At 45.2% G+C, this 19,603-nt stretch overlaps 1 protein-coding gene across 1 annotated transcript in view; it reads right to left on the reverse strand.

The window, feature by feature from the left end:
* Positions 1 to 19,603, reverse strand: part of DCLK3 (doublecortin like kinase 3) — a 42,823-nt gene that overhangs the window by 11,252 nt on the left and 11,968 nt on the right. Inside the window, exon 2 of the mRNA XM_081073344.1 lies at positions 7,715 to 9,564. Within this exon, the coding sequence (XP_080929470.1) occupies positions 7,715 to 9,564 (1,850 nt within the window). The remainder of the gene's footprint in view (positions 1 to 7,714; positions 9,565 to 19,603) is intronic.

Consider the following 19,603-nt stretch of genomic DNA (forward strand, 5'->3'; position numbering starts at 1 on the left):
TTGAACGTGAGGCTGAGGAAAGGGTGACTCTGAGGTTCCTGATCCCCGCAGCTGGGTCAGTGGTGGCCCATCTTTCTGATGGACAAGGGTAGTTTCATGCAGTATGAGGATGAGAGCCTGGCTGGAGTCCAGGATAGCATGGAACATGGAAAACTACAAACGGTGAGTATAGACACCTTTTCCAAGGTGTGCGTATATGTGTAGGAGATCATAAAAATGGGGTAGTAGGTGAAGGGTGTGTGTGGAAAAAACAAGGGTTTGTTTTTGTGTTAAGTTGGGAGATAGTACAGTATGTACTTTGGCAACAAAAGCCTGGCAAGCACTTCTTATCCACAATCTCCTGAAAGCTGTCGTCTCCCAGATCTATGCTCTACCAGCAGTCCACCAAAACCCCTGAAAGAGCACTCTGAAGCATCCCTATGACCCCACAAGGGAGGTGGGGAGAGGAGCGAGGGAGTAGGTGGCAGGCCATTCCAGAAATGGTACATGCCCAAGCAGAAGTCGTGCTGGGCCCTGAAGCACACTGAGAGCCTAAGGGGACCCAGACAGGGCCCTGTGAGGGGAAAGTCTCTGCCTCCTCTCCCACTCCAGGAGGTCATTGTCTTCGGTGCAATGCTGGAAGGCAGGCAGTTTCTAATTCTATCCCCAATCATTACCTAAGGGAAGAGGTACCCAAAGGCCAGGCTACCGGGCAGAGTCTGCAAGAGAAAACATAACTGAACACCTCAAAAGTGTCCTATCCTAGGAAAATGTGTCCTTTGAACATTTCCTGTGCTCCACCCACTGTTCCTAGTTGAGGGGCCAAGATAAGCCTAAAATATAGGCCAAAGCACGGGAAAATTGCATTCACCAAAGAACCTCACTCACCAAAGGGCCACCTGAAACTTAAACAAACATACAAAGCACCTTCCTTGAATGGCTGGCACACAGAGATAAACAGGCCACTAGAGCCCAACCATCAGGCCCAGAGAGCCCTCCGTCATCATCTCTCCATCCATCATCCACCAGCCTCAAAGACACAGAATCTGCACGGCCTCAGAAGCACACAGTGTTTGTAGCTGTATGGCCGTCACTGTGGTCCTTTCCCATGGCTTCCTTCATTGCCAACAGAAGCCAGATTCTATCCAGCCTTTGGGCAATGTGCATCAGGAAAGGTGGGCCCAGCCCAAGTGGCAATCATAACTGGGCTAAGTCAACCACCACAACCATTCCTCTTTTCCAAGGGAGGCCACGTGGCCCACCCTGGCCAATGAGATAGAACAGGAAGTGTGCTGAGGAGCTTCCGAGCAATATTTTCCTCCAATTCACAAAGGAAGAACATCACCAAGAGCTGACTGCTGCTTTTCCTGCCTTTCATGTGAGTGTGACAATGTGATGCTTGAAATATGGTAGACATTTCGGAGCCATGAGGGAAATTGCAAGAACTGCCCTGACTTTTTTGACCTGCTCTATTAACCATCCCTGGAATTGCCCATCTCCAGGCTTCTTGTTACCTGAGATAATTAGATGTCTTATTGTTTGAGCCCTTGCTCCTCAGAGTGTGCTCTGTAGACCATCAGCATCACCTGGGAGCTTATCAGAAATGCAGCAGCTCAGGCCCCTCCCCAGACCTACAGCATCAGCATCTGCACCTTCTCAAGATCCCAGGTGATTCCTGTGCACAGGAAAGTTTGGAGAGGTGCTGACTTAGTCAGGTAGTCCTACATTCCAGGTAGGGTGTTCTCTCGCCCTCCTCCTCCTCTCCTCAGCCCTTACAATTCATGCTGCTCCCTTGGATGCAGACATCGGCAGTATGTTCATGGACATACATCCTTACCTTATGGTCCTGCTTCCAACCCCATCCTGGAAAAGATCATGAACCTACGCAGAACACCAAGCCCATAATTATATGACCACACAAATAATGTGTCAAAATTCCCAAGGTCAAAGTCCTACTCAGTAAAGTCAAAGTTATTTCAAACAGAATTATTATACTTGTGGTCACCATGAACTATTCATGGCCCTCCAGTGGTACCCTGAGATCTGAGAGGGTCAAAACATCAGAGGGGGTTCCTCGAGGAGAAACTGACCATCTCAAGCAGGCACGGTGAGCCAGATGTCTGGAGGTGCAGCCCACATGAGATTCTTGGACAAATAATCCTTTAACCTGATTCTATATATTCTAGTCACCTGCCTGAAAGAGATTTTAAAGGTTTTGTCTAAATATGGAAAAGTGGAGTGTCCTTGCCCAAAATGGGACATTAGATATAAAAAGATGGAGAGGAATTAACAGTATATCCACGTCCACGTAGAATGCCAGTTCTACTGAGTCCTAGTCAGAAGGCTCAGTAAGAACATAGCAATCAACTTGGCAAGGCTGAATGGATGAGAGAGAGAATTAAGGAGCAAGGCTGAGTATTCCTCTCTCTCTCTCTCTATCTCTAATTCTATCTTTATTTCAATCCTCCCTCCTTCCCTCCCTCCTTCCCTTCCTCCCTTCCTTCTTTCCATCCTTGCTTTCCTTGTTCTTACATAACCCCTAACATATAGGATGTGTGGAAGAAGTTGGAACAAAACCAGGGGATTTCATGTTACTGCAATTAGACAACTAGACCTTAAGACCTTGAAAACTTGAAGAGATTCACTGAGTTGCTTCCTCAGATTAAGGACCTTCTTAAAATACAGAGGTTTAAGAAATTTAACCTTAGACCCTCAAACGGCTCACAAGAAATCACTCTATTAGACAGGTGACAACACACATGAATACAAGTTATTAAGAGGATAATAGGCGGCTGTTGTTATTTAGTAAATGACCTGAACTTCAGGACTCCTTGGGGGAATAAAGTCACAATTTTAAAAGATATTCAACAAGGTGAATAACTATGAATCATGCTTCAAGTTGCCTTTGTTGTTGACAATTTACTGCAGATAGTAAATTATCTATTTCAAATTTACTTTTAGGTGGCTATTTCAAAAGGAACTTAGAGAAGACAGAAATCCTCCGTTACCAAGATGACCCAGGATCTAGAATTTTGAAGACTTTAAGAAATTTACTGTAACTTCTGTCTATGTGGACAATCTGTGGGCTCACTGACTATTTGGATAGTTTCTGTTTTCCTAGAAACTGCAGAAATGGATACTGAGAGCCTCTCTCACTGACACAAATCTATAAAGTTAACTGTCATGTTTCCTGACAGAATTCACCCTTAGAGCCTCGGGATGAGTTCTAGTCCTTATAAACCTGTCTTCTCACTGACTTGATCAATATTAACCAATGAACTGAAGGCATGTGTCACTGTACTGTTTCTTAGAGATTGCACATTATTGCTGAATTCCATATTGCTTCATTTTATTAAGTATACCTTAATAAGCTATGCTTCACAGTGGTTACCATCTTTTAGTTAATGCAATTGGTGTATAAATGCATTCATGAATACTTGGACCATTAATGAGAGGACATGGACACCTCCATCTTAGAAGCTAAGGGCAAGGAGATTGCAATTGGAGCTGGTAGAAGCAAAGCCATGCTGATCGGAGATAACTACTGCAGAACCACTGACTAACAGAGCAATAATCACTGAGTCCTTCTTGTATATCAGAGTAGAAGTGGAAAAAGAACTTAGGGGATTAAAATGAACAAAATGGCTGAACGAGTTTATTTTAGAGAAAGAATGGGCAAGAAGCATGTTTGGACATTTTTTAATCCTTCTAGATTTTTCGTGCCACCTTTGGGATGGGACATCAGTTACTGCCCTGTCCTAGTCACATTCAGCAGTTAAAAATCTAGAAGGGTCTGTTCCTTCCTAGAACCAATAAAAAGGCCAGAAAGAGGAATACAAACTTTGTCCCTGACCAAGCTGTGACTTGTCCCCACCACCATTTTTCTTGGGTTCTCAGGGTCTCTGCTCCAAGCACTCCTGGGCTATAGTATTTGTCCATCAGCCTCATTCCTTTCAGCCCAGTTTCTAGAACAGAAAAACGTGCCTTCCCTTACTCTGGGACAGATTTTCTCAAATGACCTTGAGCCTGTCTGACATCTCTTCAGTTTCTCCCGGCCCCCCACTCAGCTCTATTTGCTGTATGGAATACCTCGGCTGTTGGTCATAAATAACCTGGCCTGTCCACTTCCCGTCCTGTGTGGGCTGGTCTAATCATCATCACCTCTCTGGCTCCTGTTTCCTTCCTTCCCTCCTCCCAGGGCCCAGTCAATCCCACACAGCACATCCCAACCCCACCAAAGGAGCACACACTGGCAGAAAAAGCAATGAACACCGATATTTCTGCAAGTTGGAAATTCTCATAATTAAAATTTCTTTTGCAAGACCTCAGGAGTCTAAGTAAGCCAAAGGGAAGAGGAGAACTAGCTTGCATCTTATCAGGAAATGTGATCTGTAGAAATAGACAAACAGTAATATAGGCCTAAAATTTTATTCTAGCACCCAATTGTCAAATACAAATATTTCTATTGCTTAAAACAACATAATAAGCTTGCTATATCATTAAGAGCTCTTAGCATATTCAGAAAGTCTCTGAAAGCAGCATCGGCCATGGGATCAAAAGTTAGTTCTAACATAATCACTTTCCTTTGTTTAGCAAAGACAGGTGTTAATAGAGATAGTAGCCATTCATTCAAGGAATAAAGTTACTTGGATAATACAATGCTCAACACAAATTCAGAGCACTAAATTAGAGAAGATTATTTGAGAGGACAGTAGTCACCATGGTGATATTTACTAATATTAAATCTTAGAAGACCTACCACGTTTTCAATATCATTATCATCTCAGTAAATTTAGAGATAACACCTTTCTAAACCCAGATAAGGATCCCATTGTCAAGTCCAAAACAATCCAGATCTGTCTGAAAGAAACAAAAAGCGCTGACATTAGCTGACATTAGACTTTTGATATAACAATAGGTATGTTGAACTTTTCTCACCCAAAAAAAGGACGATTGGTTTATAAATGTGACAGGCCTGTTCATTTTGATAAACGCAAGCTGACAAAACTATCCACAGGGGAGAAAAGATGGCTGAAATACGTAGCTTTCTACAGTTTCAGAAGGAGCCATACCAGCACCAAAAAAGTTTTTTATTAAAAAAACAAAACAAAAATAAAGTGGGTTTTCTTCAAATTCAGAAAAAAAAAAGGGTCTAAATATCAGTTACATTTAACACCAATAAACAACTCACGTATTTAGGCTGAAAAATTATAGCTACTCTGAAGTTTTGCCTCTCAGAACACACACACACAACATGCAAACACACTTTAATGACCTTAAGGGCACTAAAAACACATATTTACTTAAAGCTATGAAGAGTTGCCAAATGATTTGTCTAAGGCAGTTAGCACTAAATGTGTGGATTAAATACCTTGCAATTTTCTATTTCCTGAAGCGATCTTCTCCATGCAATCTAAAGCAGTGCTAACTTTCTCCATTTTCAATATTGTTGACAAGTCCCTTAATATAAGTGAGAGTCTCTATTGCCCAAGAGATGGGCCAGCTCGACTGATTGGTTCCCGGACCTTGTTGAGAAAATGCAAGCTCAGATGACTATCCCCAAAAGAAAACGATCCTCTAGGGTAAATGATCTCATTCCACATCCTGGAAAATTTGTATAACTGTGATAATGCATTATGAGGCACATGCCCAAAATGTTCAGCTCATGAGACCAGCGCAGGCTGCTAGTCAGAACCTCTCCCGCTGGGACAATTCAGGGAAAACATCAGAGGGTCATTAAAGAACCCTGTTCTGTTGCCCTTCCAAAGTGGCCATCATAAACAGGGTACCGCACATCACACATGGAGATTATTTGCATCCAGACCCAGAAGACAGAGACAAAAGGCGAGCAAAGGAAGATGAGGACACTCAGCTAAGGCAAAAATGAAATTTCCAAAGGGAGAGTTATTTGATGGTAATTCAGACCACTTCGGCAACAAGTCAAAGTTCTGCAATTCTATGAATTTGGGCAAAAAATAAGGTTGCTTGACTCGGTGGTCCACGTACTCGTAGACCTCATTTCACCAGATAATTAGCTTGACTCACTCAGTGTTTCATTCTCCTTGTGGGAGCAGTTTACAGACAGATGAATGCACTGGGATAATGTTTCCAGGCTGGGTATATAGCCATGGAAATTAAAGGAAAGAAGCTAAATCCACGCCCCTCTTTTTCTCCCCCCCCCAAAAAACAAATTGTAGCTCATGGAGCTGTCTCCATTCACTATTGCTTTACCTGCAGCAATCTGGCTTTGAGTGCTTACTCAAGATACCCACTTAATATCAGCATTGGTCTAAGGTAATAATAATGGTGGTCGCTGCCACCGATGGAATGCTTACTATTTCCCAGGCATCACGCTCTGTCTGTATTCATTTATGCATCCAACTAATATTTAATAAATGTCCTCCATGTGACAAAACTGTTTCAGGGTACAATCTGAATGAAACGGTTTCTGTTGTCATAGACCTTTCTTTCCAGTAAGAGCAGAAAAAAAACCAAAGAATGAATATAGCGGGATGAGCTGGTGATCAGGGCTATAAAGAAGAAAGTGGGATAAAGGTGCCAGAGGGTGACAGTGTAAGTGTGCTATCCTAACAAAGATGCCCAGAAACACACTTGTAGTTCAGGCCCACACTGTGTTTACTGGCTCATTGCCACAAGGGAGAACACACCACTGGGATTCAGGCATCTAATCTAAGAAGAGTGTGTCCACTGAACTTATTGTAAGATTTGGGCTGTGTTAGGCGATTTGGAGGAGGATTCCAAAAGGCAGGATTCTGCTCTGAATTACATACTGTCAGAAAAAGAGGGTAATTCTGTGACTGAGCATTCTAGTCATCCTTACCCAGAAGGTGGAAGGAATGAAATGAGGCAGCCACTCAGTAGCCAGAAGGGAGACATGTGGCTGTATCTGTGGTTTGGACAATCTTATTCTTACCTGCATTTGGGCCTGATTATAAAGGGGTCTTGCTGTTGTCTTGATCCATCTGGCCTTATCTGATGATGATTTCTGGAAAATTGTTTCTGTTCCACAGGAGGACACGACAGCTGAGCTGTGCATGGCAGGCCAGCTCCCAGCTGTCAGGGCCTGCTTTCCTCGTTCTTGGGCTCAATTCTCACTCAACCTTCCACAACAGGTACTATTATTATTTCTCTTTTATAAATGAGAAAACGGAGGCCCAAAGGGGTGAAGGACTTCTCCTAGAGCAAGCAACTATGAAAGCCAGAATTCAAAGTCAGGTTAGCTGACTCCAGAGCCAGCCTCTTCTCCACTCCACACACAGGTCCCAGCAGTGCTGAGCCTTCTGAATTCTGGTGGCAAGAAGTTGTCTTCAAAAGGGTCAAGGGTGGTTTCAATGGGAGGGGGGACACAAATCCTGCAGGGGAAGCTGCTACCAGTAGACACCCCGATACTTAGGCCAGAGTTTAGGCAGACGCCCAAGAAATAAGTCCACCTGGTCATTGTCAAGGCGGAAGTATTTTTCTCCCAGGGATGAGGAAACATATGCCATTTTATTTCAGTTGGAAGGTTTCTTTTTCAATAATTTCATGAAAACTAATTTATCTCAGCAACTTTTATGAATAATAACCAAAGTTTTAAATACTGGAACAAGTATGTGAAAACAGGATAAAGGTCATGTTCTAGCACTTAAGGGTAACAGAGTATGAGGCAATGCATACCTCCTGTCTCCCATATTTTATAAACACCCTCTCCCATAGCAGCAAAGTCAGGGCTTACCAGTAGGTTCTCTGGCTTAAGATCCCGGTGGACGATGCTCTTGTCATGCATGTGGACGAGGGCCTTACACAAGTCCATGAACATGAGGGCGGCAACGGGCTCTGGGAACTTCACACTTTCTATGATGGCATCAAAAAGGTCCCCGCCTTGCACATACTCCATGATCAGGTAGATTTCCGTTTCCGTTTCATATACTTCATGCAATTTCACTATGTTGGGATGAGAGAGGCTCTGGATAATGAAGATCTCACTGTCAACCATGTCCTCCTTACCCCTGAGTTTGGACTTGTCAATGATCTTCATGGCGTAGGCCTGCCTGGTCTCACGGTGCCGGCACTCCTTCACCACGGCGAAGTTCCCATCCCCAATGACTCGGCAGGTCTCGTAATGCTTCTCCACGTCAGCTGATATGATGCCCGCTGGCCGCCGCTTCCGGCCACCAGGCCTCTCTGGCTTGCTTTCTTCTGGCCTCGTCTTGGGCTCCTTTTCTACCCTTGGAGGTTGGTCATCTCTGGGAAGCATCTTTCTCCTTCCTGACACACATGGCTTTTTCTCCTTCTCTGCCTCCTGCTCCTCCCCTCGGGTCCTGGGGAGCTTCTCGGAGTGGGCCTGGTGCTCCCTGAGGAACCAGCCACCATGCTTGTTCCTGGTGTCTTTCTTCCCATCCCTCAGCCCCTCCTCTCTGACAGGCTGAGCTTCCATGGGATCCTTCTTAGCCTTGACTGCTCCTTGCAGATGACCTTCCTGATTTCCTGGGTCTCTGTTCTCTTTCTTGTCTGTGTGCTTGTTGGGTCTGCTCAGCTCCTGAGTGGGATTCCTGGGACTGCTTCTGTGGCTGTCGCCCTTGCACCCTTCCTCCTCACCCTGAGGGTTAGCCTCGGGGGACTTCCTGCAGCTCCTGGTCCTCACCAGCTTCTCCACATCATACCGTTGGCACTTGCCCATGTCCAGCTCGCTGGTCCCCAGGGAGAGCCTCTCCCTCTGCAGGCTCTGCTGGAGCTCTCTCTCTCTCTTGCACTTCTCGCACCTGATAATTTCACCTGAGGTCTTCTCAATCTCCACCCCCAGGTGCTTTTCTCCACTCGCATGTCTCTCTAAAGTGGCTTCCCTGGGTGGGTTGTTACTGGGTTCAGGCTCCCATTTTCCCCTCACCCACTTCTTCTGGGCCCTTGCCCTGTCTTCCAGCACTGGCTCCACAGGGGTCTTCCCCTGGGTTCTTATGACTGCCCTGGACTCAGCCACCTCACTGCAGCTCTTGGCGGTCTCGGTCTCCCCACAGGGGTGACCCCCTTTCAGAGGCTTGCAATAAAGTCTGCTTCTCAGCCTTGGAGAAGGGACCCTGCTATGCTGGGTCAATGTCAGGGCCCGGGCTTTATTGGGGTACAGTTCTTCTATGGCCACCTGAATGTTCTTCAGCGTCAATGGTTCTTTGCCCATGGCTATGAAAGCGTCCCCTTCCCTAAAGAAATCAGAGACACTCCTTATTTCCCTGCCCTTGAGGTTAAACAGTTTCCTCACACGATCGTTTCTCCATCTTGGAAAGCCCAAGGCCTCTGAGACATCTGCTAAGAGCTGTTCGAAGGTCTGCACTGATCGCCGATTGAGGAGCAGGGTGATCTTCCGCAGTGGGTGCCCGCCCAGCTTCACCACCGTCACCACCCTGGGCTTCAGCGGGCTATTCTCAGCATGGGCGGAGTGAAGGCCATTCTGCGGACTGAACATAGGCACCATGGAGGCAGGGGGCTTCTCCAGATTCCCTCGGCCAGCAGGCAGCCATGGGCCATGCAGTTTCCGCTCCATGATTCTCGAGCTTAAATATTTTAGAGAGTGGTCACATAGGCCTCGATGTCCTGCAAAAGGAAAATGGCAACACAGTATTAGTCAAGATGGGTGCAAAGAACCCTTTGGCCTTCAACAAAACTTTACTAAAGATTACTGATTCTACTACAGTTTATAAGGGTGATCTTTGAGGATCTGCTTGAAACAATAGAAACTTTACACTTTAGGTTTAATCCCCAGTCTCCTCTATGAGAGACCAGGAGTGTGGAACGGAGTCAGCATTGGGCCTGAGGTGGTTCTTCTAGTCCTCCCAGGGACCACCCCCCCAGGCTGGCCAGGCCTGTCTCAGAGAACACAATTCCTGCTATCCTAAAGAGAGCTGACCTTTAAGGATCTAAAACTGAGATAAAAGGTCTTAGGTTTGCTACCCAAGAAATACCAACAACAGGTCAGAACATTCTGGAACTTTAAAGAACCCAAATTTTACCCACCACAAGTTTTCTCAGCTTGACTTTCAACCCACTCAAGGTGAGGCAATATGTGAAGCGGTTATTTCCCAAGTTATTTCCCAAGATCACAGAGGTTGAGACAGATCTGGATTTGAATCCTGGCATGGCCACTGATTGTGCGAACTTGGGAAATTATACACATTTCAGTTTTTTTCATCTGTGAAGTCGGAATGCTAAAACCTTCCTCCCAGGTATTTTGTGAAGAGCAAACAAGAAAATGATTAAAATTCACTTAAAGGAATGCTTGACACACAGTCAGGGCACAATAATTGCTAGTTACTAATAGTGTCCTCACGATCTTAATATCTCTGTTGTATGATCAACAGTAATGTAATCTAATGTAGAATTCTGTGCACAGCTTCACCTGGTTTCACAAGAACTCATGGGCTAACATGACATGGTGGGTATTTCTTAAAACTCGGAGATTTTTTTGCACTAGCATTTATAAAAAAAGAAAGTTGAAGATTTAGGTCTAGGTATAGAAACTTTCTTCTCCAAAAGGGTTTTCTTCTCGTTATTAAAAGAGGGGGGAAAAATCCATGGTCATATGAATGCTTAGAACTGTAATAATGAAAATGTGTTCATTATCATTGTATTTCCAGATAAACTGAATAAATGAATAAAACAAGACTGTATTTCCTGGTCAACTGTACCCAGACAGAATAAAGTAGTTGAGGCAAAAGTAGTTCAATTTCCATTCCTGTCCACGTTGGGAAACAGGAAAAAGACAGAATGTGTAGCTCAATTAAACCATGAAGGTGGGCTGCAAATTATTAAAGCTACCCCACAGGGTCCGTATGTCATATCCTACATGTAGGAATCTGCTGTTTATGCTTCCTTTAAAAAGAAGTTAAAACTAATTTTTAAAGTGCATTTCAATTGTGGCAGAAACTCCAGATGCACCAGGATGGGCAATTTGGCCCAGCCTATTTACACGGAATGTTTTTTAACAGTAACATACAACCTGTTCTGCAATGAGTCCCATCTAGACACAGGGGTCAGATTAGACGACAAGTGGTGGCTGGTACTGATCTTCCCACATGCCATAAATTGATGAGCTGAAAAATCACATTGATAGTGAAACTATTGATGGACATCTTTTATTTCTTTTCTTCTCGTAATCGCTCTTATCTGCCTCCATTTTTGTCTGAGAATTGGTGCTGAGAGAGAGAGGGAAAGAGAGATCCACAGCAGTAATTCCAGTTAGTGTTTCCTCACTGGGAAAATTGAGGAAGGTGACCTTCAAATGCACGCAAGGACCAGTGTTCTCATCGGTTCTCCTTATGCTGCTTCTCACAGAGTAGTTGCTTCTCACAGTATGTACTTGTTAGGCTAAGCAAATGGAAATGAATTCTTTTTCCAGGGAAGGGACAGGAGAGGGATTTTCAGGAGAGAACCAGGAGGACAGGGGAGCAATCAGTGAATACCTTAGAAATGCAGGAGAATTTCGTATGGAAAAGGGTTGGGAGGGCCCAAGAGAAAGGTCCAGTATGGGATATCAGGGAGGCAAAGAAGAATACTCATGGAACGGGACACTGTGGGGGCTCACATGTTGAGTGGTAACCTAGGATGACCGAGAAGCAAATCATGATGGGATCAGTGGCCTCAAGGTCCCAAAGAGTGAAGCCATGGAGTTTGGGTGTGATGACAGATGACCTGGCACCCTGGTACCCAGAGTTGGGTTGAAAGAAGCATGCTTTCTGGGATGGCTGTGCCCAGCCACTTTCAGGAGACCCAACCTCAGAACAAGCCCTCATTCCTGCTGGGAGCAATCTGGGAACACCCCAACCCTAAACCCAGGAGAGACTCCACAAGAGTGGCCCCCATCCTAGGACGCAAACATAAAGGGTATGAAGACAGAGCAGGTCAGCCTCTGCCAAACCCTCAGGCATGCTCAGCCCCCCCAGGCATTTGCGACCTCATTTAAAACCTCTGCCATTCTGGGGCCAGAGTGAAAACTCAGTCCCCCACCTCTCCAACATAACTGGGTTCTGTCTGCATGACGCTACTAGGGAGCGCTGGGAAAACAATTTCAAGATGCAACTATTTTTATCCTCTCTTCCCCAAGCTCTCCTCCCTCCTTTAAAATTCTTACTCCAGAGCCGTTTTCTTCTTTCAAGGTAAGAGAATAATAAAACTAGGAGACTCTGAATGCCTGGTCCGTGGTCAGGAAGAACAAACATTACAGAGAGAAAGAACATACTACACACCTTGGGCTCTGGGTTCAGTCTCCTCTCCCAAGCACTACAGCACTCCGAGGACTTTTAGGCTGATTGTCAGCAGCATTATCCAGGTACCTACCCCCATCAAACCGACCAGAAAGCCAGCGGCCAGCCTGTGCCTAAGCGTCTCCAACAATAACTTACAAAAGTCACTAAACGGAATCATAGAAAATTGCCAGTAGTTCTACCCATATTGACCTATTAAAAAAAAGAAGAAATTTCATATGGTTCAACCCAGCATGACCTAGGATAATAACCCCTACTTTGTCCTTATGTCAACAGTACATAGTTAATGAGGATATAGGTAATAAAAATTAAATATCCCAATTCTTCGTCCTCGGTCACCAAGCCAGCTGCTTCCCAGGAAGGGACATAGAGAAAAGATGCTCTTATAGCCCCTTGTTTTTCTGTTAACTTCCTAAGGAACATAAACTGGTCTCGATTTAACAATGCTGCTGCTTTGCTTCATACACCACAAATACAAATGTTTGTAAGGTTTCTCCTCAGGGCCACACATATAGCACAGATAGCAGAACAAGAAGCACTGCTTTCGCTGAGCCACTCCACTGCTCAAGAACCTACAGTGACTCCTTATTACCATCCCAGAAGGTCAAACCCAAACTCTTCGGCTTGGCATATAAGGCCCTCCACAATCCAGTGGCCCGCACCCATCCCATCCCATCCCTACTCCACCCTCACACCTCCTACACGTCCAAGCCTTACCATCTTGTAAGACCTATGACTCACATCCACCACCAAATCTTCTCTGACCTCACAAGTTCATAGCCATAGACCTATCCATTTCATTAAACCAACATTTAGCATAAATGCTTGAGACCCAATAACCAACACCTGGCTGGGGAACACCTGGTCTCCCCTTCTGCACATCTCAGCTAATTGGTACTTCATCCTCACAGATGTAAGCATTCTCCCTCTCAACTAAACTTACACTCTCCAAAAGCAGATACCATGGATGATGCAAATTCCCCTACTCCACCCTGTTACACCCAGAAGGCACTGGAGATTTGGGAAACCGGTTCCCAGCCCTAACATTAAACACCTACATATGTCAAGTCTCAATCTTCCAACTCTCGTAAATAATTGAGTGTAACTACTTGCAGCACTGGTAGACATCACACAACAGGCCTCCTCAACAGATTAAATAAGTGCGGTGAAAGAAAACATGATCACAGACATCCACTGACTACCAGGAAATCTGCCAAAGCAGCATTTATAAAGAGCAACTGATACAGGTAAGGGAGAGCAGCACATTTCTTCAGTTTGTGAAAGCTGCATTTTAGAGTTGTGCAAAGAACACTAAATACAGGATCAGACGACCTCATTTAAATCCCGGTTCTACCAGGCTCTGACCTTGGGAATGTAATATAACCTCTCAGAGCCTGTTTCCACATCTGCCAAACCTAGTATCTCACTCATGCTGAGGGCACCCAGCACATTGCTTAGCATAGAGCAGGCACTCAAACTCTGTTTTCTTCTTCCTTCTCCAAAAGAAAATGGATCTTGGAACCTTAGATTTTCCCCAAATCCACGTACACCTCAAGGACAAAGAGAATACGATCCTGTGACTCTGCAGGGTGAATTTGTCAGTCGCACAGCAATTGAAATAGAAAGCCAGTAGGGATGGGATAGTAAGAGAAACACTCCAGCAAGTCTAAGCATACAGCTTATCTTGGGAGATAAACTTCCTGCTCACTAATCCTAGGATCCTCTGACTGGTGTGAGTTTATAAACTCAGTAACTGCCTAGGCATTTTGCTATTATTGCCTCTAATGGGTTCAGCTCCTATCTGCGGCCACTGAATTCACATCCCTGGTTCCACAATGGTCAGCCCTGCACCTTAGTATACTGAAAGGGCTACCAAAATGACCAGAAGTCACATTAACCCAGTTTCCTTTCTAATGATTTATTATTACTTTGCTTGGGCTACTAACCATCAAGTTTAGGATCAAGAAAATAATTAACTAATTAAAAATATACTACTAAATTAATCTTTTAGCTGTCTTTCTTAATCATAACAAAGAATATACCTTCTCCTAAAGTGGCTAAACCCGCGCTACCACTTCCGATGTACTGAGCTCTAAGGGGCAGGGCTTCTCAAACATTAATATGCACATGCACACAGGCCAGGTACCAAGTTAAAATGCAGTTCCTAATTCAGTCAGTCTAGGTCTGGGGTGGGGCCTGAGATGCTGCCCCTCTGACGAGGTCGCAGGTGAAGCCAATGCTGCTGGCCCACAGACCACACTTTGAGAAGCAAAGATCCAAGGAGAAGGTCCACAGCATCCTTCTAGGAGTACTACTCAACTGTCACTCATTTCAAAGTGGCCCATACACTGATTCCTTAAAGAAGTACTATAATCAACAGTACATTTATTTTCATAATGTCAGTAAGTGACATGTGACACGTAATCAAAACATGACATCACCAATGCAGTGAAACAAAAAGTCCAGTCGTGATTTCCTTGCCAAAGGGTTTTCTTGTAAGTACAGCACACAGAAATGAAGGAAGGCGGGATCTAGAATTTGACCACCCCAAGTGACCAGCAGCTTCGGTATCACCTGGAAGCTGGTTTGAAATGCAGACTCTCGGGCCCCACCCCAGACCTACAGAATCAGATTCTGCATTTTAACAAGACCCGCAGGTGGTCCGGTGCACATTCAAGTTTGAGAGGCCCTGCTACAGACTATCTCTTGCTTCACCAAACTGGTTAGTGGGACAAAAATATGCAGAACATGATGGGAGAGATCATAAAGCCCCTGGACCAGTATATATCCGTTTAATGAACACTGGAGTACGGAAGCATGACCCACCTACATCCAAACTGGGACCCAGGGTCAGCTTTGGCCCAGCGATGAGTTTATTTCTCTGTTGTCTATTTGTACCAGTTGCCAAACGGGCAGGCAAGGGGGTGGTTGAAGGGGGATGAAGGAGTCGTTTTGTGCACAGGCACCGGAGGACACCTGGGATGAGACAACGTTAGGAGGCAACGTTATAAGAAGAGAGGGCATGGTATCTACACCCTGACCTCCCAACCCTTGGAACACAGGGTTAGAAATGGACGTCAATGGAGCGAGCGTGTTACAAAAGCCTGGGGAGCTGCTGGGACCCAGATGATGAGATACAACAGAGTAAGCAGCACAGGCCCCGGGGCCCCAGGGGAAGAGGGCAATGTGGGACCCTGGGGACACACTGACAGCCAGGGGACAGCAAAGGGGATGGGGCGAATGGGGAGTGACACAACAACTGAAGGAAGACAGGAGCCACAGTGTACCTGAGCACAGGTGAGACATCCGGCCCTCAGGACTCTGAGGACGCTGGCTGAGGTCCTGTGTGAGCAAGTGGGGACTCTGGGACTCCAAGCTGGGCATCAGTATTAACACGGCCTCATTTGCTCCCAGGGCTGATGAGGCCTTGGACATGCCAGTGACCACACAGTAACCATTTCTTTCCAACTGCTCTTCCTCCTGATGAGCCCTTGCCCCGACTTCCGATTATTTCATCACAGGAAGGCTTTACGTTCCTGTCGCCCTGGCTCTGTGTGCTGCTGTACAGGAGCCCCTCTGCTGCCACCCTGTCCTTCATGTTGTCCTTCCAGACATCTGATGCTGGTCCCTGGGGACAGCTTATCTTTCTGTCTCACCCCTGGGTTTAATGTTTCCTCCCAACACTTCCAATTCACCCACGATTTCATCCCTGGGGGGTAGCGGGGGGGTCACCGCTCGCTCAGTAAAATTCCAAGAGGGCATGGCTCCCAGGCCGGCTGTTGTTTCCTATGACCTGGATTTTGCTCCCTGTCTGTTGCAGCTGTGAGTTTCACAACAACCTTGATTTGGGTTGAATTTTGTTTGTTTTTCCCGGTTCTGCCCAGGTTGGCTCTTTGAGCGTGTTCATGTGGAAGGGGAGCGCTAAAGTACACCTACCTTGGACCAGTCTGCAGCTAACTTGATGTCTGCAAGACCTCACCACATTTTCCTCTTCTCTCTGGTTATCACATCCCAAGGGCCTCCACTTGCCCGCTAGTGCCCATGGACCTGTGTCACGACAACAAACACTAGGCTAGCTAGAGCTTACCCATATCTCATCCATCCCTAGAGATGAGGCTGCAGAAATCATTCCAAAAGCAAACGCCTCCATCTGCTTTTTTCTAGAAAGACTGAGCACATCTATCTCATTTCTACGTCTTTGTGCTTTGGTTTGGATGGATCTTAGATTGATGTGAAGACGCTTGGAATATCTGAATCATCCATCAGTGCCTGGCCCTGATGCCTCTGATACCTCATTTATCAGATGCTTAACTGAGGGGCAGGGAGATACTTCCACCACCTATTATTATACCAGACAGAGGTGGCAAAGAGCCTGCAGATTCTTTAGAAAGTGGTTTTTAACTATTTTGACTTCTTGATAAGATGAACTTCATGTACGACATATAATTAAAAAGCAAGCAAGTCGAATAATGTAAGAGGAAATATGTCCAAAAAATATATAGCTTTCATTCATATTCAGGAGAGACGACACATTTGAAAACTACTGAGACTGTCTATATAAAAAATAATAATAAGGGAACATTATGAATAATTTTATGCCAATGAACAAGACAACTTAAATGAAATGGACAGGTTCCATGAAAGATACATATTACCAAAGTTCACTCCAGAAGAAATAAATAAACTAAATAACTACACTGTGCTATTTATCTGAGGTTCAGGTACACCAGACTGAGGAAGAACTTTCCACAAATATTCAAGGCATGGTCCTTTACATGATCAATTGGATTTACTGGTAAAAATTGATTGTGATGCAATATGCATTCTTTGTAAACAAAAGTAATGCCACGGATCCAATCTAAGGACGATACAAACAAGAATTTCAAGGAGGATTTGTGTGTTGGACACAAAGGTTATATGGGTAAAAAAACCTTTGCATGTTAGAACTGAAAGGGCCAGTAGTCCCCCACCCTCAATTTTCAGATAACAATTGTAGACCAGGGAAGGTAAGCAACAGCCCAAGATCACACAGCTAGTTATTAAGAACTGAAACCATCCTTCCACTGACCCTGAATCTTTTTGAACAATGGCTCAGACAGGTGTAGGGGTGTCATTTGAATAACGGAATAAAGCAAAGCTCACGGGATTATCCAGAGGAAACAGACCAAGACTCAGACTCATCAACGGGCATTGATACCCAAGCAAAGCAGACTCGGTTGAGCTCTGCCCTAATTGTTAAGCCAGCCAGCATCCCAATTGGGCAAAATAAAGTCACACAGTGTTCCCACAGCTGGTAATAAACAAGTAAGCTTGTCCCTGATATCCCCATACACAGGATGGTCTAAAAAACAACTCCCAGAAGTGTTTTAAGATTCCAAACCAGGAAGAGTGATATTGGGGTAAAGCAGATTAAGGTGCAAACTTGCCTTCCTTTAGGGAATTCAGATTAGGTTTGGTTTTCCTCTAACTGAAAAGTAGGAAAGTCATGGTCCCAAGACCCTGACTGTAAAAGGCATCCAAAAAGCTCTAGAAGCAGGGGCCCCAATACCCACCCTGAGTGCCAGAGACAAGAGGTCCTCACCTACATGTCACAGAGTGCCCAATGGTCCTCACTGGTATGAGGCCTTTGCAGCCATCACCAGCTCAGCCTCCCAGGATGGCTGTAAAGACTGTAACAAGATGACAGGCATAAGGTCGCCGGCGCGTGCTAAGCACTCAATACACTGTTGCTAAGTCAGACTGACAAGAGTGGCACCAAGGCGAGCTGGCTCCTCTGCTGAGAAGCCGACCTCAGAGGACAGAACCGTACCCAGTTCCCTCCAACAGCCCAACTGCTGCATCTTGGCCTTTTGAGAGCATCATATACATGTTTTAACAAAGACTGCTGGCTTCAGAGCCTCGATAGGGTAAACCCTAGCAGCTTCTGGGTCTCTAGGAACTGTGGAGAAGCTTCTTCAGGACCCTTTGCAATGCTGTGTCTTGGCATTTGTTAAAAAGACATAACTTACAGGGATGGACTCTGCTACATAAATGGGCCTCGCATGGACAGGTTCCAAACACACACACCTGATGCCAGGCCTGTGGTGGGCCGGCAATAAACAGGTGTTGCATGAAAAACCCAGTAAATCCACAGGAGTGTTCATGAAAACAGCCTGTCAGTTGAGTTCATAATCATTGGAATGTGCTAGGTGGTCAAAACAACCACATACGCAGGATTTTTCATTGGTTTCTGCTCCAAATCTATCTAAAGTACTCAGCCAGGAACACTGTACAGGGCCAGCATAGCCATGAGTGCTGTAGGTACCCACCCTATACCCTTACCAGGTGGGGGCCCCTACTCACTTAGGAGAGTTGGCTGTTAAAGGGCCACCATTGCTCAGGAATTACCCTCTGCTGATGAGCCATTCCCCCCAGGAGGTTACACACCCATTCCGCCTTCAAAGGGCAGCGCATCATCAATGACTGACGGAGCTGGGGAAGGGTAGAAGGAAGAGACCAGCCTTCACCCAAGGTGGGACCAGCTCAGTGGTGCAATGCAGGGCTCCCATGGGCTCAGACTAAGGCCCATCTCCAGCTGAGACCATAGCCTGCTCCACTTGCGCCCCTGCCCCCCTTCTCCTGACATGGACAACATTACGTGCACAAAAATCTTACCCTCAGGTTCTGCTTCTAGGGAACCTGGACCCACACCACTGCCCAAAAGGGCTTTAAATTTTAAAGTAAGAATGAGCACTGAGTGTTCTGTGGCGTTTTTTCAAATTCTTAAGTAGGAGGTATTCCTTTTCTCATGTTTCTTTAAAAACAAAAGGCAATTCATTACCCAAAGATACCTGGATCATCTTCAAACTATTTCTCTCGCACACATCCTTCCTACCTTTGTCCGGGTCTGCGATCACCTTAATATCATGCCTCCAAAGGCCTCCACCAAAGATTTTCATCCCCTCCACTCTCCAATCTTGCTTCTTTCTTCATAGCACCCAACACTACTGGCGTGACAGTATTTACTTGATGCTTTAACCTCTGTCTCCCCCACCCTCTAGCTCTGCACTGTCTAATACAATAGCCACTAGCTACATGTGGCTATTTTCTATTTAAATTTAAGTAAATTAAAATTACTGTGCCTACCACTGTGGCATATAGTAGACACTCACTAAATGCATGTGAGTGAATGAAAGAATAGTGTAGGGTGATCATCAGTGCTTCTCCAGTATCTAGTTTTGCAACTCTTACACTAAACAAACACTGATACTCGCAAGGGTAAGGAAAGCACTATAAGAACATTTAAGAAAAAGCTCCTTTAAAAGCTATGAAACAATATGATTACTATTGGTTGAATTTTTAGCGGACGGTAGTTAATTGTAAGATAAAAAAGC

This window comes from Rhinolophus hipposideros (assembly GCF_964194185.1).
Source record: "Rhinolophus hipposideros genome assembly, chromosome: 14".
NCBI lineage: Eukaryota > Metazoa > Chordata > Mammalia > Chiroptera > Rhinolophidae > Rhinolophus > Rhinolophus hipposideros.